The 22,782-nt window shown below is 48.3% G+C and overlaps 1 protein-coding gene across 3 annotated transcripts in view; it reads right to left on the bottom strand.

The window, feature by feature from the left end:
- Ptpn14 (protein tyrosine phosphatase non-receptor type 14) overlaps positions 1-22,782 on the bottom strand; it is a 149,223-nt gene that overhangs the window by 14,332 nt on the left and 112,109 nt on the right. For all 3 annotated transcript variants that reach the window (XM_029477885.1, XM_029477888.1, XM_029477889.1), the window contains exons 9-16: positions 21,921-22,008; positions 20,910-20,992; positions 18,144-18,201; positions 14,943-15,021; positions 9,732-11,218; positions 6,212-6,355; positions 4,537-4,755; positions 1,061-1,189 (exon numbers count right to left, since the gene is read on the bottom strand). In XM_029477885.1, the coding sequence (XP_029333745.1) occupies positions 1,061-1,189; positions 4,537-4,755; positions 6,212-6,355; positions 9,732-11,218; positions 14,943-15,021; positions 18,144-18,201; positions 20,910-20,992; positions 21,921-22,008 (2,287 nt within the window). The remainder of the gene's footprint in view (positions 1-1,060; positions 1,190-4,536; positions 4,756-6,211; positions 6,356-9,731; positions 11,219-14,942; positions 15,022-18,143; positions 18,202-20,909; positions 20,993-21,920; positions 22,009-22,782) is intronic.

The raw sequence follows: 22,782 nt of genomic DNA, 5'->3' as shown, positions 1-22,782 counted from the left end.
GGTACCTAAACCTAGAGAACTTGACATGCTCTTCATAGACTGTTCCAGAAATGAACTGCCTGGGGCAGTCACTGGTGCTCATAGTGGAGCCACTGATGATCATGGTGGGGTCACTGGTAGTCATGGTGTGGCTATGACTTGGCATTTTTGGCCCCAGTTCTCTCCCCTCCCGGTCCTGAAGTAACAGGTGGAAACCAGGCCTCACGATATCAAAGGTCTTGGTAAAACGCATGAAGCCGGTTCCCTAATTGAATTTGAAAATATAATTTGAAATTTCATGAGGATTAAAAGGGGGAAGGAGGGTAAATGTTTTGAGAGTGCAACGGAGGGGAAATCCAACCCTTCCCTCGATGTCAGCACACTCTGAGCAGGCAGTGTGGCATGCACGGGGGAGGTGCGTGCAGGCCCCTACACCACAGGCCCAACTCCACAGCTACAACAGAGAGTCTGTGTTTGGTTTGGCAAAGAAAGAAAAGGAATTTTCTTTTTCTTTTCCCTGAAGAATAAAGCTAGTTCCTATGCAGTGGCTCTGGTTTCCTTTCAGCTGATAAGCATGGTGGCATGCGGGGCTGGCAGCGCCTGAGGTTGGGAGGCCCTCTGTGTTTACCCAGCACAGACTGAACTGTTCTGCGAAGTACACACCGTCCGCTGGATGAACTCAAGTTTGGTCGTTTTTGATCCTGTGTTTGGTTTTCATTGTACTGAACTATGTCACAAGGGAAAATTCGAAGAGAGAAAGAGTCCACTGTAAACTATCTCTGGGGAAGGAAGCTTGCAAGCACACACACACACACACACACACACACACACTCACACACTCACACACACACACACATACATACCACACACACTCATACACTCACACCACACACACTCATACACACACATACACCATACACACTCATACACACATACACATACAGGCTACACTACCAGGCAGTGGATACTCAATAACACAGAGCTGTAGCATCGAGCAAGCTGAGCCAAAGTCCTGGGTACCAGGCTCACCTTCTGACCACCCCTTCCCCAGGACAAGGGTGTTAGGTAAGCCACTCCTTACCTCCTCTGCAGTGACCATGGCGATCACATTCACTCCCTGCTCCCACACCATCTGCCAGAAGTCATGGCACGTATGTGGCAAGGGCCCCTGGGTGGCGATGTAGTGCCATTCTGATCCGCCGACCACCACCTGCAAGCCGAGGAACACACCGGTAAGTGAGCCAAGCAGCCGGAACTACCTTCCACTCTAACTTCTTTTGGACCAAGTGGGTTGATGCCATCCTAAAATTCCGTTAAGTAACAGACGACACACATTGGCACCAGAATACTTTTCTGCTAAAGCAAGCTTATGAAGTCATACTCACCTGATCTTTTACTGCATGCGGCACTCGATACAGGCAAACAACTTCAGGCTGGAGACACACATACCGGCTGAGGAGATAGCGCAGTGGGAAAAGTGCCCAACGGTGTAAGCGTGGAGACCTAGGCCTGATCCTCAGCACCCACAAACAAGCTGGGGTGGGGCCCGGTGCTGTGTGCCATTATCCCAATGCTAGGGAGTTTGAAGAGAATGGATCCCTAGGGCTAGCTGGCCAAACATACCGAAACAGTGAGTCTAGGTTTAGGCAAAGACCCTACCTCAAAAAAGTAAGGCAGAGGGGTGAGGTGGGATGGCTCCTTGGGTGACGGTGCCCACCATTTACTCTGATGACCTAGGTTTGACCCCCCAGAGCAGCAAAGTCATCCTCTGACCTGCACACGTGCGCGCACACAGACACACACAGACACACACACACACACACACACACACAGACACTGGGCACACAAAACAAATGTAATGAAAATGTAATTAAAAATGTAATTAAAAATAAGGTTACAAATGATACAGAAGAGAACTGATGTCGACCTTTGGCCTCCATTTGTGCATAGAAGAGGGAGTACAGTCATACATGTGTACACACACACATATATCCCATATACAAAACATACACACATGAACTCATATAAACTCACAGGTACAGATGGGTATATCCACATAACTTAAGAATAAATTAACAGAATCTAAGTTACAGAAACAATACCTAAGTTAATCTGCACCTTGTAGGCTTATACATTTCATATTTTATTAGAGTTTATGCATGATTACAACCAGAAAATCAGTTTTACAACCACTAAAAGGCTGTGGTTCCGAATCTGAAGAACAGGGTTATAGGGCAGACTTTTAATAAAAACAAAGTCTACATGCAAAACCATCCCGGTGGCAAGGCCAGGCCCACAGAGCTGAGGTCACACTCTCGGTGCAATGGTATCTTTGGTGCAATGCACTTTGTGTCTCTCTCTTCCTCTCCTGTGCCTTGATACGACACAGATAGGCCCCTTTACACATTCGTGAGGGGCAGAGCCCCTGGAGGGTCCCGGAAGCAATGAGGGGTCCCCGTTTGACTTTCCTTCTCAATGATTTTATGAAACTCCATACCGACTTGATTTAGGCAAGAATACCATCAGCTATCGTCTCCTTACACAAGACATGCTTGGGTCAGAGCTGGCAAGGAAATCCACTTTCTACATACTGGTGGGAGAAAACACCCACAGACTGAGTTGTTGGGGGTTGGGGAGATGTGGCCCGTCTGTGGGACTAGGCCTTTAAACTAACAGGTACCCAGCATACAGTAACCATAAACACTGCAGAGAATCTGCCTCTTCCAAGTATTGAAAGGAGAGCATTAAAAGCCACACTGAAACCAATGTGACTCCCTCTCTGGAGAATATCATGTGACTTCCCCACTGCAGGACATCCTGTGACTCCCCTTCTGGAGGACACCATTCTCCTCTGTGCTAACTGCTGCTTGGAACCCAGGGGGAGAAAACAGTGGGGAAATATATAGCTCAATTCCAGAAACCAACGGCAAGTTCCTGCAAGCTCTCCAGGCCTGTGAAATGCACCCACGTCTACCCTGGATCCGAGGGATGAAATGTGGGCCTCGGAGAATACCGCAGAAGGGATGGCATCTCGGATAACAATACCCGAAGGGCACTGTTTATGCGGAGTGACAGCTGTTTCCAAAGAGCAGATGGAAAATGGGAAGGAGACTGGGCCAAGGGAAGAGGCCAGGAGAGTGTCCCTCTGTACCGTTTTCAGAGGCACTTCATTGGGAAGCAGCTGCGGAGTCCTCATCTTTGAGTGTGTTATTCTGCTCATTATTTCCTAATCTAACTGATGCCATTGTTGGTTTATTTACGAGATCCCTGGCGTTCATTATTTTATTAGTTTTGTTCTCAAAAATACGAGCCAAAAAAATACCTGTTTGTTATAAATGCATACACACACACACACACACACAATCCTATCTATGCCCTATGCATAAAAGCACTATACCATACCATCACATCCCATATGGAAATTGGTTTTCAGTGATATACAACCCAGATTCCTAACTACACCTTAAGAGGGTCAAAGGAGACTTCTGGCAATTCCACCAGAGTTGAAAAATCCAAGAAAAGTAAGAGTTCAAAGCTACTGATCATACAGATTAATCAGGTGAACTGTGTTGGTTAAAAACATCTTATATCCAGCTAGATGGTAGTGGTGGTGCACACCTTTAATCCCAGCACTAGAAAGGCAGAGGCAGGTGGATCTCTGAGTTCGAGGCCAGCCTGGTCTACAGATCGAGTTCCAGGACAGCCAGGGATATACAGAAAAACTCTATTTCAATAAAATAAGCTACACTAAACTATGATAAAATAAAAGCCCTGTATCCACTGACCAAGCGAGAGCCTTCAAAACACTCTCCCAATTGAGAGTTCAGAGCCGTGTTCTAAAAAACTATACCCCAAACTGGGTATTACCAAAGCTGGGGAAGGTGAGCTGCTTAGGGGCCCATGAACTCACAGCTCTGAATTCTGTCTAAGGCCTAGCTAAGCTACAGCATACTGCGACATGAAGTGTTTGAGACATTAACAGAAATCCCAGGCACTGCATGCTGGAGAAGATGCCTGACAGACTGAGAACACTCACTGCTCTTGCGGCTCCTCACCCCAGCACGGAGGGTTCACAACCTCCAAAACCCCCAGTTCCAAAGGATCTGATGCCCTCTTCCGGCCTCTACAGCTGCTAGGAATGCACACAGCGCACATGTGTGCACACAGGCAAGTGCATAAAATAAAAACAAATCTAAAAAGTAAACCATGAACCTCACACCACCACTGATGACTGAGGACCTGCTCTGCAGCCAACCGTGGTTTGTGTATCGATCGCTCTGCTCTCATGGACAGCCCTGGAAATCAGATTTTGGCTCTAAAGTGAACTGGCTGTGATATCATAAAGAAGAAACAGTAGTTTGTGCTGCTGTGGAACAGAGTAAAAAGGTAGTGACAGGAAAGGTGGGGACTGTTCCAACATCCACCACCTGTGAGGCACAAACCAACGGGACAATCCCACTCTCCATGGCTTAGGGCTAGCACATCAGAAAGGCTCTCTGCAGTAACGAGTTCAGCCCGTACAGGCGTCTTGCCGTATGCCTCTGACATGCCCCTCACCTTGATGTGGGAGGCGTTGATATAGCCTGTGTTGTTTTCTTTGGTTGGGATGAGCTCCACTCGATTCTCCTCGTATGGGACAACTTCTCGGATCCGGCTGCGCTCGGCGTTTTCAGGCAGAGTGGCGGTGCTGAAGATGCCGTTGGCCTTTTTGTTTGGGATCTGCTCATATTCTGTGAACACCATTCCATCTTCCAGCTTCTTCTTCAGGGCTCTGAGCTGCAAGGGAAGGAGGTATCAGCTGTCTCAACTCAGCAGAGCAAGCAGGCTCTCAGGGGTTTTCAAGATGGAGAGTCAATGGGTGGATGCTCAGCTACGGCCCTTACTGCTGCCCGTTGCTAAGTCTCTGGTCTGACAGCCATTTCCCTTCTCACTCAGCTACATACTGCAAGCTACATGCTACATACATACTGCAAAGCCTGGCTTAAGTGGAAAGTCAAACCCTGACTAACAAAAGTCAAAGCTTTTGTTAGTCCTGGCTGCTTAAGCTCCTTGTTACCCTCACCAGTCCAGGCGTCCTTTTCTCCACTCTCAGAGCAGGGTTCACTGAATTAAATCTTACGACAGCACCAGTTCACAGTGGTAGAGCACTGAAGATTAACCCTCACAAAACCCCCTACCTTTTCCTTTCCTTGGCCAAAGTACTAATTTCAAATACATGGTGTCAACTGGGAAAATGTCCCTTCTGACCCCAAAACCAAGTGTCTGCTGACAGAAATCTAACGCTCTAAATATTATTCAGTGACCTTAGGAAAAACAGTTTCTGGGCCTCCTGATAGCAAGCTAGGCAGTTTCAGGGCCCCTTTCTCCACCACAGCAACACAGGATGGTGGCTCTCAATACCTACCCGAAGAACTATGGGTCCTATCATCTTGCAGTCCTCGAAGGGGACCACAGGAACCCAAAACCAAAACCACAGAGTACGATACTCAGAGAAACTAACTTTCTCATCTTACAAAAGAGTTTTCTGTAGTTTTAGAAACTTAATGGTTTCATTGTAGAAAATAAAGATTTTTTTTTTTAAACATTTCCCCCATCAGCCTTCAGTATGCCTGAAATGAGTATGTATTTGGATTCAACTGCAGGAGGGAAGCAAGTAAGACAATCACATCATAAGGCAAATTTGCATTTGTCCTTAATAAATAAATTAGTAAAATCTTACAATAGTAAAATCTTACCAAATGCATATAGGGATTGATTGTTACATCAATCACCTCCTTACAATTAAAGATAGCGAAGGGATAATGAGCTCACACAGCCTGGCCGAGGGGGTCCTTTGCTGTTACGTTTATCTGGAGGAGGGGAGCAAGCTGTGGGGAGGTCAGAGCACACCCTGAGGAAGACGGCTCGCTCTTCCCACTATGTGAGTTCCAGGGACTGAACTCAGGTCATCACACTTGGCGGCAAGCCCCTACACCCACTGGGCCACCTCGCCAGCCCTGGGGCTAGACTTTTTAATCAAGCATCAATATGCCAGCTTGATAAAGTGCAGAGGCCACAATGAAGAAACAGGAGATGTTGGAAAGGGTCAGCTCTAACACAGCACACTTAGATCGTCTTCTTCCATTGAAAGACTTAACCCACGGCAAGCAGCACTGGCGGGTCTAGACAAAGAGGAACTTCAAGAATCTGGAAGCGGAGAGAAAAGGTCACACCTCACAAGCCCAGAACTCACCCTCTCGTCTATGGGGACTCGGGTGGCATCATGGCGACCGTCTTCCCGCCCCGACACTCGGGCCACCGAGAGCCCATTCAGCGCTGCCAACATCAGCGGTCTCTTCTGTGCCTGCGGGCCAGTCATCTTCTGCTTCTCTAGATTCTTTCGGCAAGAAAAGACACGTTCTCATTGTTTATAATTCCAGGGGAAGGCTGGAATGCGTTTTAATCTCCCCAAATCTGTAACTCCCCAGCCAAGGAATGCAGACATTCACCACCAGCAGGGCAAATTCAAACACAACCTTCCCATTATTCCCATCATGCCCAGGGAAGCCAGTTCTTACAGGACCCCAGGGCTTTTATTCTTAATTAACTCATACGTTAGAAAGATAAAGACAGACTCCCTAACAAATACACCTTGCCACAAGGGGAAAGGGGAAGTTGCAAGAGAACAAAAAGGGCTTCATACAATACACTTTAGAAAGATACAGGCTGAAGACAGGAGAAAGAACACAGAGGAGTACGTGGGAGTCTCTCCCATTGACAGGCCATTTGCACTAACTAATGGTGTTAAACCCACCAGCTACCATGTTGATTAACAGCACCATACGCACCAGCAAAAGGGGAACCACTATGAGGGGCTCAGACTTTAGAGCGGACTCTTACATTTACTCCTTGCCCACAAGACATCTGCTTTGGCAGCCCCAGAACAAGGTCTACCAGGGCTTAATAAGGTCACCACCAGATGATGAACCATTAAGCCTTTGTCCTTCGAGCTCATCCAGGGCTAACAGTGGAGTGTGGACTGGCAAGTTCTATCTCCCCCTCATCGTTAGGCTGAACCTCGTGTAGTCAGGGCTGGATGTTGGGTCCACTGTAGGACACCCTCGTGTCCCTGGCATCAGCAGGGGTGTGGGATCCTCTGTTTCCTGCTGCCAGTCTACTGGGCACAGCTCTTGAAAATCATTTTGTCTTAGACATTCAGGGGTCAATGTGCAAAAAAACATTTGGATGTTATCTGAAAACAATGTCGGTCTATAGATGTCTGAGTCCTATGGTAGCCTGGTTTCTTATTTTATCGTTTATTAATTAACTCCCAGAGGAGGTGTCTTGATGGATGAAGCCGTACTGTTGAAGAAGGTGGGAGTGGGTGGCAGGGACAATCTTGCATGGGCCTCATTGCCACCATGGTGTTACCTACAGTGGGTGGGAAGCCTTTATGAAGGATGTTCCCTACAGTACAACTGCTCAGGTGACAGGCTGACCCACAGACATACAAGGGTGCATCGGAGAGGAGGTGTGAGCCATGAGGATGTGACAGGCAGCTAAAGGGTGGTCGTGGGGCCACAAGAACCCTCGGGATGACTTTGGATTTATTTGCGTGCTAGCTCAGTTTTGTGAAAGGTAACTCTCTCCTGTCCTCTCTTGTCGTTGAATTTTGAAATGCTTCAAATGTTTTGTTGTGGTCTGATTTTGAGACAGGGTCCCATTGTGTCCCTCTGGGTATCGCAAACCTGTAAGTAATCCTCACACTTCTGCCATCAGAGGGCAGGGACTGCCAACCTTGGGAATGGCTCACTTGCTACCTGGGGAGAACTAGACACAGTGATAGTGAACTGACCTCTTATCAGTTGTCTTTATATCAAACTAGAAGGCCTGAGTTGGCTTTCTGTGCTCTGTACCTGACTGTTCCAGCTGGAGGCTGGGAAGTGTCCTCAATGGGCCAAGGACGAGCCCTAAGGCAGCATTCTGAACCACTCACCACTTAAGAAGCCATTGAGCTCTCATTGTACCCACCCCTCCCACTCCAGTCCCCAAGGGCTTGAGGTTTCTCTCTGTTCTCTTAGTAAAGGGGTCTGGTGTGGCTTCAGGAGCCTTCTTTTCTCCTCTCCATACACAGAGGAGTATGGAAGCTGTGTGGATGCTCCCTAGGCCAGTAATTACAGACACAGACTTCAAGACAAAGATTCATCTTGGGTGTTGGAGCCACTGGCAGGGGCGGCCTTCTTGCTGGACCTCCTGGCGTTTCTCTGAGGTTGGGACACTAAGCAAAGGGCCTGTGAATGAGGCTGGGTGAGGCGGCGTCTAACAGGGGAAAGAGTGTAGACCTGGGCAGTCGTGTTCTTGAGCTAAAAGCTAACTGGTGTAGTCTGCCAGCTGGAATGATCCACTATCCTGGAATAAAACAGAACTGGGGGAGGGGACCAGCAGAAAACAGCTCCTCCTCGCTCTTTCTCAGTTTGTGTGATGCTTCCAAGAGAGGACCGGCACCAGGGTCATGGCTGCAGGCTATTTGTTTAATCTGGGTAAGAAGACGGGGTTGACCAAGATGAGGTTACAAGACCATGTGGACATCGTTAAGTCTCAACTTGGCAGGGCCGACCTCAAGGCTCAATGCTCACAGGGATGGATTCCTGAAGCGAGCCTGGCTCTTAAGAGGCCTGGAGCCAAGAAGTGTTGAAACATCACTTTACACCAATGAATTACTTTTTTCCAAGCTGGGAAAGTTGTCTCCTCATGGTACCCTCCCCCGCATTTCACCCCAGTCAAAGCTGTGCGCTTTTTTTTTTTTTTTATGAATCCCAGAGGCACAGGTACAAACTCTACCATCTCCCTCTCCATCTGCAATGGAAGAAGCATTAAGTCCATCCATGCTGCTCCTGAGTGTCTCCATCCTGCTGGCCACCAGAACCTCAGGGTTGAGCCTCCTTCAGGACGTTCTAAGGTAACAAGGTTGGATCTGATCTCTGAACCCGGCAGTGTGGCCTCTGTAAAACTGGCCTTCACGTCCTCCCTCTGGGTTGATTCCCAAATACGAGTTCAGAAGAAGTAGCAATGAGTTTAGCGACCTCCAACAAAGCAAACGTAATGTAAACGAGTCTTCCTTCCAGAGATCTTAACCAAAGGCCAGCTACCTGACAGCACAGCCCCGATGAATGGAAAAGAAGCCCATTAGATCAATTAGTTACGTAATCGAATGACTTTTAAGGAGGCCAGGATTTCCAGGAAAAGCAGTCACAGGGGGATTTTTTTTTTTCCAGCAGCAACTACAATCCAACAATATTCTCATTGTAAGAGGAGTTTATTGTCTTGTATATACACATCTATCATCATGTGGTCTCGCCCCAACAAAAGAACTAGCTTTCTAGGCTGGGCCCATCCCAGTAAAGGGTTATCTGTACAGCAATACAGCAGGGTATCTTCATATGTGTGGCATGATGCATGCATGCATGGTACACGTGCCCGTGCTTCTTAGATTGCAGATCTGATGGGGACTGGAGCCCAGTACCCAGTGGTAAACTCCTCAGGAACATACCCAATCACTAAGCTGTCCCTATACCAAGTACACACCAGCCACAAGCCAGGAACGACAGTGGGACAGAAGGTGTTATTTGAAAAAGCATCCCTGACATCTGGTGACATCATCACTCTTGCCTGAAATGCCCACAATCAATCCCTTAAATCCCGAAGCCTCCCTCCTCCAAGCCTCCAGCTCCGGGGCTTCCTACCGTCATTGACCGGGGAGTGGGAGCACTCACCCTGATCATCATCTCTCTCTCTATAATGCTGTCCTCCAGGGAGAACATCTCTGACACCGGCCTTTCCTTCACAGGCTCTTTCTTGACCCGCTCCTTCACGCTGGTTAGGTCAGGCTCAGAGATGGAGGGACCCAGAGAGGCACCGTTGACAGCCAGCTGCTCTGCCCGGGAGACAGTGAGGGCCTTGGATGGTCCGTGTCTCAGCACCCTGCACCTGGCCATGGCAGGAAGGGGGGTCCCCTGGTCCTGTCTCAGTGCCCCATTACTGACACTTTTTCTTGGCCCTGGGTACTCAGGTGGGGGCCTGTTGGGGATGCGGGCCAGGGCAGCCTGCAGCTGGGCACTGTATTCTACTTTCTCTCGAAGCACAGGAATCTGAGGTGCAGCCTCCGGGGCCTCCTCCTCTTCCTCGCTCTCACTGCTGTGGATCAGCATGGTGGCATCCGAGAACGTCTTCTTGTGGTGATACTGGGGGAGACCGTGCACTTCATGGCCGCCCGTCTCCTCGGAAGGGCCCTGCTCCCGAAGGGTGTTGCGGCGAGCCATGGGGATATTGAGTGACTTCAGTGTCATGGCCTCCATGCCTCTCACCATGCTGTTCATCACCTCCAGGCTGTGGCGTTTATTCACCGTGCCACCGCCGCCACCGCCATGGTGCTTGGTGGCTGTGAGGGGTTCGCTCACCTCCTGCAGAGACTGATGGACCACAGGTGAGCTGTCCTCCTGGAAGGTTTTTACGGAGAGCTGCACCTTCCGAGTTACCAGATCAGGGCTGCTGCCACTGACGTACTTGTGGCGGTGGCTGGCGAGGTCTGGGGTGCTGGTGGCAGGACGGGGCCTAGGGTAAGGGGGTGGCGGCCTGAATAGATAGTTCTTGAGCATGTGGGCTGTGCTATAGTGTTGTGCTCCTTGGAGCTGCATGTTGGCTAGTTCTGGAGTGCTCACTGTGTGTGAGATGGAGCTGGCCCCTGGCTTGATAGGCATCGCACAATTTTGGGGGTTCATCTGGTCAGACGGACTTACAAGTTTGTGACCGTAGCCCCCCTGGTGTGCATAGGGGACCGTGTAGGGATGCCTCTCCCGCATCTCCGGCTGGCTGTACACCAGTTCCTCGGGCTGGTTATAGGCATGGGTGTTGATGATATTGAGGTTACGCAGAGACCGGCTCTGGCTGTCTGCGTGCATCAGACCCCTCTTCATCTGCCGCATGACCGTCTCGTAATCTGGGGTCGGCCTGTAAGACGGCACGATGATGGTGCTGTGGCGGTGGCTGGGGATGTAATCGGCCCTCATGATGTCACTCCCAGGGATGCTAAGGTTGGAGGACACTGGAGAAGCCTGGATGAAGCTCTGGGAGCAGCTGAGGGAGTTGACGCTGTGAACGCTGCACACGCTGCCGTTGGTGACGGTGCCGTTCAAGTAATTAAGGTCCAGGCTGTTGTGAGAACGGCAGTACAAGGCCTCTTCGTTCCCGGGGAAAATGCTGTCTGCAAAATGTCAAACAGAGCAACGTGAAGCACCACACACACAAGCCTGCTTCAACAGTCGCCCCTATGTCCCCGGAGTGAATTACCAAAACGTGTCCTAAAGAACAGAGTCTTAACCCCCGCCACACATGTCCCAAGGGACTGTTCTCTGGGATAACATGCCTAGAATATGTCAGAGCACACCGTGAAGAAAGTGTACAGGGTGGGTGTCGCCTAGACACAGTCTCGACTTTGCTATAATTAGATTCAAACAATGAGCCACTTGTTGGGGGAGAACTGGTCTCTTGTGCACAGTTTAGGGGCGGAACCGGATATCTGGGCCAGGAAGTCAAAGGTTTAATAGAGCAATAGACTTGAAACTGCTCCACCCTCGGAATTGCTGTGTTTGACTATATCAGAAAAGGGCTCGCTCCTAACCTAACGGATTGCTGGGTATTCAGAAAGCAATGAGACCAACAGTGTGGCCAGCACAGCCATGGTATCTGAGCAGCAGCCCGAGGATAGCAGAGTCAGAATCAGGGGCTTTTCGAGGTACTCCTGAAACTGCCCTTTAGCTCCACCATCAAGATTACTTCCCATAAAAGAAACAAAAGCTGGAAGAAAGTAAAGGGCCACAAAAGCTGTTTTCATGTATATGTGCATGTATGTGGAGGCACACATGATGTGGAGGCATGTGTGTATGCGGAGGTATATGTGTATGTGGGGGTATGCAAGTATGTAGAGACATGTGTATATGGAGGCATATGTGTTTGTGGGTACATGTGTGTTTGGAGGTATGCATGTATGTGTGGACATGCGTGTATGTGGGGGCATGCATGTATGCGGAGGCATATGTGTATGTGGCTGCATGCATATTTGTGGAGGCATGTGTGTATGTGGGGGCATGCATGTATGTGGAGGCATGTATGTACATGGGGGCATAGGTGCATGTGGGAACATACATGTTTGTGGGGGCGTGGGCATGCATTCGCATGGAGGAATGTTGTTTGTGCCAGGAAGCATCCTTGGTCACGCTTATATTTCATTCACTCAGGCGGGGCTCTCCATTGGCTATTCTCACTAGCTGTCCTGCTCAGGGGCTGTCACCTCTGCAGCCCAGGCTGGACTTCAGCTGGGTTAGCACCCTCACCTAGCACTTGTGTGAGTTCAGAGGCCCTACTCTTGCTCGACCAGTGACTTAACTGTTCCATTGCCTAGCTTTTATGTCAAATTTATATATGGGAAAAAAGACATGGCAACCTAGAAAATGCCTCCATTGACTGGCAAGTCTGTGAGGCATTGTCTTGATTAATGTGTGAGGGCACAGTTTCCTGTTGGATGTGCCATTGGTGGTCTACAGAGGCAGGCTGAGTAAGCCATGAGAAACAAGCCAGTAAACAGCCTTCTCCCCCCACCCCCATGGCTTCTGTGTCAGCTCCTGCCTTGAGTTCCTGTCCTGACTTCCCTCAGTGATGGAGTCTAACCTGAGGATTATAAGCTAAAATAAACCCTTTTCTCTCCAAGTTGCTTTTGGTTATGGTGTTTTATCACAGACATTCCAACTAAGACAACTACGGAGTCACCTCCCCAACTCAAGAGCTACTAAAAGCCAGTTTCTAAGTCAGGCCCACTTTGGATATCCAAAGTTCCTCTCACATACACACAAACACACTGGGAAGCCATTCTGTCGATACACCTTTCTGAGTAAGGAAGACAGAGGACAGAGGAAGAAGAGAACTGTGGCCAGCAGCATCTAACTGGGACTGGAGCGATGGCATGGTAGTTAAGAGCACTGGCAGTGGAGTCTACAGGTTTGGTTCCTAGAACCCATATGTATGCTTACAACTGCTGTAACCCCAGTTTTAGAGGATCTCTAATGTTCTTCTGGCTTCCATGGGTGCTGAATTCAAACGGTTTAAACCATTACACACATGTAAGCACTCATATACATATACAATGTACACTCATATACAATTAAATAGACAAATCTTAAAAAGAAAAACAACAACAACTATCTGAAAAAGGAAGTGCAGACAAAATTAATCAAGGCAGGAGAAACAAGGAGAGCAAGGTGTGAGGATTTATCCACCTCTGATGGGGTTTGGTGTCTTCCCACAGACCTGGGATAACTCTGCTAGGCTGTTTATAAAAAGTACGATCGGACTGAGTGATCTTGTTTTATGTTTCATGCTCCAACCTTCAAATTGCAGCAGCTTCAGAATAGCTAGGAGAGGGTAACAGACACCCATGACTCAAGAAAATATCCAGCATGTAAGGTTTTTGATCGTCGTTTTAAAGATGTAGTTAGCTCAGGGATAAAAGAGATTAACAGTTTGCTGATAAAAGAGATAAAGTGAACTTAGCTAGGGGGATGGCTCAGCTGGAAGTGAGGGCCCGGGTCTGGATCTTCAGCACACTTATAAAAATGCTAGGTGTGCACTAGTGTCTGTAATCCCACCATTGTGTGACTGGGAAACAGGAGACAGGAGGGCTACTCACTGCCAATCTAGTTAACTGGTAAGTGACAGTTTCAGTGCCAAAATGTGTCTCAAAAGGTAAAAGTGACTGGAGGAAAACAACCAGCATGGACCTCTGGCCTACACACACAAGATCTGTATCTACATGTGCTGATGCACTCACACACAGGCACAGGCACATGCGCACACAAACACACACATGAGCACACACAGAGATGTGTATGTGTACCTACCATGCTGATGCAGATACACAGACACACACACACACGGACAGAGAGAGACACAGAGAGTGTGCATCTATCTAGCATAGTGATGCAGACACAGAGATACAGACATACAGAGAGTGTGAGTGTGTACCTACCATGCTGATACACACACACAGACACACACACACACACCTGAGCACACACAGATGTGCTGTGTACTTACCATGCTGATGCAGACACAGACACACAGACACACAGACACACAGAGTATGTGTGTGTTTTGATATCTGAATGCTAACATCTGTCTTCCTATTTCTGTATGGAAACAGTAGTAGCTCAGGCTTACTGTGGGGATCAAATAACACAACATGCAGCCAGTCCCCAGCCTAGCACCAGACACCTCACAACCACTGGATCCATGCTCACTCTAGTCCCTGAACATGTCCAAGGCCAGAAGGGAGACTAAGAAATGCGCTGAATGATGAGGCTGAGTTTCTCCCAGGCATCTCATCACCATGTGGCTGCTCCAAGAGGCTGGCATTGACACTGAGGGTGAAGTGTGTGCGTGTGGGAGGGCCAAGCTGTCTATCTCCAACCCTGGCCCACTAAGAATGGGGGGAAGAGGAGGAAACAATAAGGAAGAGTCCACTTTGCCTAGGGAGCTTCTTCCCAGGTAGCTGATGTGCTGAAGGTCACCACTAAGTGATCAGACAATGACAATGTTGCCACCATTATCAGATAATGACAACTTAGCCACCATTATCAGACAATGACAATGTAGCCACCATTATCAGACAATGACAATGTAGCCACCATTATCAGACAATGACAATGTAGCCACCATTATCAGACAATGACAATGTNAATGACAATGTAGCCACCATTATCAGACAATGACAATGTAGCCACCATTATCAGACAATGACAATGTAGCCACCATTATCAGACAATGACAATGTTGCCATCAAACCATCACTGAGATCTTCAAGCAAGCTTCTGTGCTGGGCCCTGGGACCCAGCAGCTTTTTGTCTTTAAGAGGCAGGAAGAGGAGCTACAGTTACCTTGGGAGGTATGGGTCTCCGAGTAGTGCTCACTGCACTGGACATGCATGGGAGGCAAGATATACGGCTGCTGCCTTGGCTGAAACAGAGAAAACAGAGCTGGGGAAGCCACGAAGACTGTTGGGAGATGCCAGAATGTCACCCCAACACCCAGGGAAGCACATTATATCACTGTAGGCCACCCGTCTGACCCACCCTCCCATCTGGTATTGAAGCTCAGGACAGCAAAAAGCAGCTCAAGGCCAGAGAGAAAAAGAGGCCATCTATCCAAAGTCATGAGCAACCATTTGATGCTCTCAAGCATTGGCCTTTGTAACATATGCAATCAGAAGAGATGCACCCATCAAGAAAAGAAACACAAAAACACAAAAACACAAAAACAAACAAACAAACAGAAAAGGAAATTTGCTTTATTCTGTCCAAAACCAGCTCCCTCCCAGGCCCACAGTTCCTTACACAGCAGCAGAGCCCTGGTCTCAGTTTACAGCACCACAGGAGGCTCCTGTAGGGTCAGGGTACATCCAGCTTGGCCCAGTGGCGAGTTTACATAGGAGTCCAATATGTAACACCCACAGTGTCAATGGCACTAAAGAAGCAAGTGTGGCCAGGCAACAAGGACACCCTCCAAGCCAATGCAGAATCTCTCCCACTGAGTCTGAAACATGGCTGTTTAGGCCAGTCTGAACCACTTCCTGCTGCAGAAGATGGCACACATCTTGTGCAGGGGCTAGCGGGAGATTAAAATATATAAAGCACCAGAGAGGACAGTGTGATTCTAGCTCTGTTAGCCTTATCGCTCTGGTCTCAAGAAAACTGATTCAGAAGCTGGGCTTGTCGGCACACACCTAATCCTAGCACTTGGGAAGCAGAGGAAAGCGGATATCTGTGCCTTCAATGCCAGTCTGGTCCATAGAGTGAGTTCCAAGGCACCGAGTAGGTAACAAGGAAGGACATGAGAACAAGGGATGCAAAAGTTGAGAGGAATCAGAGCGGAAAGAAGCACCGGGAAGAACTGAGAGAACTCCAGGTGCGGAGGGAGCTAGAACTCCTGCACACAACCCCCCCCCCCCCCCCCCTGCAAGTCCTGGTGGGGGGTCTTAGAGCTTGCAATTTCAAAGTATTATCATCCCTTTTGTTGACAACACATAATTCAACACATTATTCCAAATTTCCCATGGCGAGCATGAACTGTCCGCTTTATTTACTGAGAGAGAATGAGGACGAAGCAAGGTGAGAAACGGAAGCGGAAGCACAAAGGAGCTTGGCTACGGCCGCCTCCTGCTCCTTTAAAATAAATCACGGAATGGCTTTATGAAGTGCGCTAGGTTTACAGTGAAAAAACAACAATAGCTAATTTAATTTCATTTTGTTCCTTTTTTTGCGACAGGGGAGGGTGTTGTGCTAGAGTCACCTAAGGTCACCCTTTCATGTTTGGCAAATGTTCTTCTACCAAACTACGTCAATGCCCAATCTATTCTAATATTTTATTTATTTGTTTATTTATTTATTTAAATATTTTCCCCAGATCAGCTAATACAGAAATAAATGCCACAGCACAGATGTTCTAGTTTCGTTTCTATTGCTGTGATAAAAACACCATGACCAAAAGCAACTTGGGGGAAAGAAGTGTTTGTCTGCTTACAGGTCACAGTCCACTGAGGAGATGAAGGCAGGAACTCAAGGCAAGAGCTTGAGAGAGAGACCATGGCGGAACACTGCTTCCTGGCTTGCCTGGGCTTGCTCAGCTAACGTTCTTATATAGCCCAGATCCACCTGCCCAAGAATGGCACCTCCCACAGTGGGCTGGGCCTTCCTACATCAATTAGCAATGTAGAAAATGCCCTGCAGACAAACCCAAGCCAATGTGATGGAGGCAAGTCTTCAAATGAGACTCTGTATATCAGGTATATCCAGGGGTCTGTGTCAACTTGACCCCCCCCCCCAAAAAAAAGCCATGAAAACAAGCATTGTAAAAGAGAGAGAAAGACAGATTGGCAAGGAAGTCAGGATGCTTATCAGCAAGGACCATTAAGACTCTGTGGTCTCTTCAGACCTACAGGGCAGGGAGAAGAGAGACTTGAGAATCCAGACCTCTGTAGACCACCTCATCCCAGTAAAAAAAGGGAGGTTCTGTAATCCCAAAATTGGCTGAGAAAATGGGGTCTGTCATTATAGTTCACAGGTACAAATGACACTTGATCTCACTGACAAAGACAGGAGATGCAGACAAAAGGAAGACAGTGTTAACAATGGAGAGAGTGGCGACCAGTGCATGAGCAAATGCCCTGAGCTCATAGGGAAGCCTCAGAAGGTCCATCCAGATGGTCAAAGCAGAGGGAGGACCACAAGGCAGAGACAGAGTCACACCGACATCAGCAACAGCCACGCAGGCTCAGGAATTCCCATGTGGCTCAGCTCTAGAATTCTAAGAGTTTGTGTTATGCTGTCTCAGAAAAACCAAAAATGTCCTCCAAACTTTCTAAGAGGGAAGTTGAAGACAGGCGAAGTGCATGCTGGATACAAAAATATCCTCCCTTTGGTGTTCCTGTCTATCATCTCCAGGGACCTGGTCATGCGGCAGAGTAGGAAGGCCACTCATTGGCTCTATCTGTAAAAAGCCACACCTCAGAGAGCTGTGACAAGAGGAGCAGAAAAGAAATTGCAGGTCTCTCCTGTTCCCCCTTGTGTAATCCTCAAACACGAAAATCCTACAGCAGGACTACAGCTGTGTGTCCTGACCACGTCACCAGGAGAGAGGACAGCTTTAGAAAACCAGTCAAAGGCAGGGATGATCGACTGAAGTACAGAAATTAGGAAATGTCCCATCCAACCTCTCTGTCGCTATACTGAGCCTGCTGTTCATTTAAAAAGTATTTTCTGGCTGATGTGCTCGGCTCTATCTGCGGGACTTACAACTGGGACATGTCACCAGAAAGATGAGCCAACGGTAGTCTGAAGGGAGGCTTACTCTGGCCTGGAGTAAGCCTGTGGAACACCTCAAACCCCAGATAGAGAGGACGGCGGTGTTCATGGGAGAGCGGGACACAGCGCATGCTCACCACACCTCCTGCAAGTGAATGACAGCCTTCTATACGCCCAGCAAGTCTCCCCTGGTCGTAGTGCCCTTAGTCACCACTCCTCAACTTCGTAACACACACCTTTGTGCCAATAGCCAGACCACTGACTGAGGAGTGTACTTACCAGTGAGGACCGGCTCCAGGTGGGCTGGCGTCTGATTGGGGGTGGAGAATTTGACTGTCTATATGAAAGGTTAAAAAATGGGAACCATCATTATCGCTGATCAAAAAACAAAAGGTCAGAAAGACAAGGTAGACTAAGGAGGGGAAGGACTAGACCAGCGAGGTCTGCCTCCCAGCACACAGTTCACACCTGCATGAAGAGCACACACAGCATGTACAGTTCACACCTGCACACATAGCACACACAGCATGCACAGTTCACACCTGCATACAGTTCACATCTGCACGAATAGCACACATAGCATGTATGCACAGTTCACACCTGCATACATAGTTCACACCTGCACACACAGCACATACAGTTCACACCTGCACACACAGCACACAGCATGCACAGTTCACACCTGCATACATAGTTCACACCTGCACACATAGCACACACAGCATACGCAGTTCACACCAGCACACCAATACTACAAACTCTTTTGCCATTCTTCTTTTATCCTCAAAATGTTCTGAACACACATTTCTGTAATCCTTTCCTCACTATTACTGGGGGAATGAGGCTATTTCGATAGAAATATCATGAGAGAAAGAGTAGAAAACTTCACAGCACATGGACTTTAGAACAGTGTCCAATGTATGCCTGTGTGTATAATAAAACTATGTTTAAAATGCTTCCAGTTTAAATAAAATTTCAAACTAGAGAAAATATTTTTCATTTTGATCCCATAAAGATGTACATGCTGCAAATGTTTACAAAGCCAGATGCCTTATCTGTTTGCTTTAAATTCTGTTCTGATGCTAGGGGATCAAAGCCAGCGAACACTAGGCAAATATTCCGTAACTGAGGTATGTCCCCAACCCAGCAGGTCTGTTACAGAGAGAGAACACTCTAGCACCACATCGATTAAACAACAATAACAGAGAGGTGAACAGAACTGGGACAGAGCCATCCTGAAAGCAGATATCAGGAGGTCCCAGCGCCACATGGTATTTAAAACAAAATGAACTTCACCGGGCTACAATTCCTCAAAGACTCTCCTTATTTGCAGACTTCACCCTTCTATCAGCTTGCTGATAAATATCTTTGCTCTGATGAAGCCATGGAGACAAATGCAGTAATGTTGAGCTTTTAACAGCTGGGCAGGTTCAGCGTTAGTATCCCCAAGTTAAGCATGGTCCTCTAAGTCTTCCTCCCCAGGTTAAAGGGGCAGCCATCGAACCCTAGAGTGAGGCGTGCAGCTGGCAAGGACCAGCTCTGCAGGAGCAGACACTGCAGGACAAGCCTGGGTGGCTCGTGAGGGGACAGCCCTGGATGGAGAAGAAGGCTGTTGAGACAACTCAAGTTTTGGAAAACTCCGGAGGGATGCCCTTGACCTGAGATTACAGAGCTCAATGTGTGTGTGCGAAAGAGAAGGGGTAAGTGCGTCTCTTGCAGGGTTCCCTCAGAACAGGGTTCTCAATTTTCAGCTTTCCATATGCTGCTCACACATGTCACACATGTTCACACATGTCAACACAGACCACAGGAGACACACTGAGCACCAACACAGAAATGATCCATTCGCTGAGAAATGGTTGAACCAGAAGACTGGAGCTATGAAAGGGGCTCATGTCCATCGCACAGGACGCAGCTACAGAATTCTTGAGGGTGTCAAGGTCACCAGCCAAATTCAAAGGCAAAAGCATAACAGAACCCTATGCACGGGGCAGTTGTGACAGTGTGTCTGTAGAAGACAAGGCTGTGCCCTTGCTTGGCCTGCCAACACATCTTTCCTATCTTTGCTGGTAAGCCTAGACTATGAGATGTACAAGCTGTACTCTTAGACCCTCGCAGTGAACAACTGCAGAGCCTGATGTGAAAGAGGCTGGGGGACCTGGAAAAAGAAAAAAGTCTGCCTTGACCTTGGGGATCCAGTTCTGAGCAGCTGCTTTCTCCAGCCACATCTGCTGAACAGGAGCAGTCTGCCCTGCGTGGATATGCCCACTGTGGGAGTGGAAAGACAGCTTCTCTCTGCCATTTACATCCCTGACGCTCTTTGAACAAAAATTAAACACCTTGGGGGCCCAAGTGGCAAATGTGCTCTGCTGAGGACCGCCTTTTGAAAGCAACCAAAGTAAAGGCAATGGCAGAGTTGGGCCCCCGGCACGCCATCTCCGAGGTCAGGCCACGAGGAAGTGCCCTCAATCAGACTCAGACTTATCCTCTTTATTTCTGAACTAAATTAAAAAGACACACAGATGCATGCCATCTCAGAGTGCCTTCCAAATCCCCCTCTAATTACCCTGGCCTCTCATTTGCAGTCAGATGGCACGACCCAGGAGCGCACGCAGGGTTAGCCCACTGTGAGCGGAAACAGGCCGAGCCGGCGACCGCATCTTCTCTTTTAAGTAGGCTCATCACGCCGCTCCCCACTTCTGAATATCGTCCGCATCTAACACGGAGGGGCACCTGGGCAAATTGGGAGCAGTTAGGCTCTTCCGAACCCAGAGCCGAGCGCCAGAAAGGCACTGATGTGGCCCACCCATCCGGGAAGTTAAACATTTACAGTCAATTTGGGATGACTGTCTCTCTAGGCAGATGGATGTAGGAGACTGCACTTAAACTTCTCTCCCTCCTGACTGCCTTTAGTCTCTTCCTACAGTTTCTAGAAGGATCAAGGGGGAAAGAATGAATGGAAACCGGGGACCGCAACCTCACAGGAGCACTCAATTTAATAGGACTGCGCCATTCAGAGAGACGGTGAACCAGACATTCACTTACTCAGTGCAGATCTTGTTCTGTTTGTAAAATTTGTGCCGAGTGGTAAACAACCGAGAAATGTACTTGGCATTTTCAATATCATCCTTGAAAAGGAAGAGACGGGAAAATAAACACGTGTTTGATGAGATAGTCACATCACAAAGATAGTTCCGTACAGGCATCCATTCTGTCCCCTATCGTGTGAAGAAAACAAAAACATGCGGGCCAGGAAGTGATTCAACCATTGAGTTCAATGGTGTCCATGCTATTGTGGTCCAGCCATCAGGGTAGAAATGACCATCAATCTAATGAATTCTTCACATCAAAGGATCCTGGTTCTGCAGTGATGACCTGACAGGTTCTCAATAATTCTACAGCAGAACTTTCAAAACAACCGAACCAAGGCAGAGCCTACAATGAACACTGAAACCATCCAACCAGACACAGTGTGGTGAGAGAAGAGCCTTGACTCCTGAGAAGGTCCTCAGAGAGAGTCGGGTCAACTGACTCCAGACAGCGTAGGCTGAGGGACTGACATATCCAGGTAGGCTAGCAAAAGAAATTGCAATCTGACATAAGTAGGAGTCACTTGAGAAAGAGGCCTGTGACCAGAGTGCCGTGGCATGCTGGACAAACTTGAATCTTATTTCAAAGCCAGTGAGAACATTCACCACTTGCAAGAAGTCATGTGGGACCAGGCAAGTATTAGAATGTCTTCAACAGCATTGAGTCCCATGTGGAGTGCAGGAGTGTCCAACATGCCACTATGGGTTGCATGGGCCCCAGGATACAAAGGAATGCAGCCCAACACTGACATGATGAGCGGCATGTGTGTGTGTGTGTGTGTGTGTGTGTGTGTGTGTGTGTGAGACTTGATTATGCAGTCCTTGAGTATAGAATTCGTAGATGACAACAGTATATCCCACCATCAAAAGGCTGAACAGGCTCATATTAAAACATGGAGAATCAGGGAACGTGTTGTTAGCTTAAAAAACTAATTCCCCCTCAAGCTGTGCAGGGCCCTGTACTCACTGTATGGAAGAGCGCAGTCTCCTCCTTGTCAATCAGCTCCAGCAGGATGGCTGCTTTGCTGTGGGTAATACTCCCAATGTCATTCCACCTGGGCCAAAGAAATGTGACTAGGCTTACTCAAACATGGTCCATGTGTTCCCCATGAGAAGAGTCTCATCTTGCAATTATGATTTAACTATTCTTTCTTTCTAACGAAAGTTTAAGTAGTCCACCTCTCAGAAGAGAAAAGGGAAAGAAATGCAAATAGGTACCAACTCACACAGGCAACAATTTGATTTAGATTATATCTGTGCAGCCACATTAGGGAAACAGGCTTTTCCTTATGGGTGGCTAACAGAAAAATCTAGAAAGTTCTTATCACCTTCCTCCCAAGTTTCCTATAGACGAGGCCCTTCCCCGTGAATGTTTGAACGACCCCCACTGTGTAGTAAAGTTGTACTACAGTGTGCACACTCTCTGTGCCATCCTGGAAAACAATGCCTAAGGACCTCACATGTCTCTACACACGTGATCTAAGCACACACACGCACGCCTCCCTTGCCTGCTGTAAGAGACCTGGCTATGACGGGTGTACAGGGGACTCACTCGGTGCGTGGATACAGGCATGAAGGAAGGCGCAGATCGTCCACCTGTGTATGGGGCCTGTGACCTGCCAGGGTCTGAGGAATGTAGTCCCAGAAGCAGGTGCCCGAGTCCAGGAGAGCAGAGCCTGCTTCCCAGTCCGCTGGGAGATAAGCCCCAGGCATCCCCTCAGCACTCGGCTCCCAGCACCATCTCTTTTTCATCCCACCATCACTGAACTCCAATCCCTGGTGAGTTTCCCCCCCCCCCTTCCCTTCTTTCCTTCCTTCCTTTTCTTAAA

The sequence above is a fragment of the Mus caroli genome, chromosome 1 (genome assembly GCF_900094665.2).
Source record: "Mus caroli chromosome 1, CAROLI_EIJ_v1.1, whole genome shotgun sequence".
NCBI classification, from domain to species: Eukaryota; Metazoa; Chordata; class Mammalia; order Rodentia; family Muridae; genus Mus; species Mus caroli.
The sequence above is the reverse complement of the archived record's forward strand: the minus strand, read 5'-3'. Positions and strand labels throughout refer to the sequence as shown.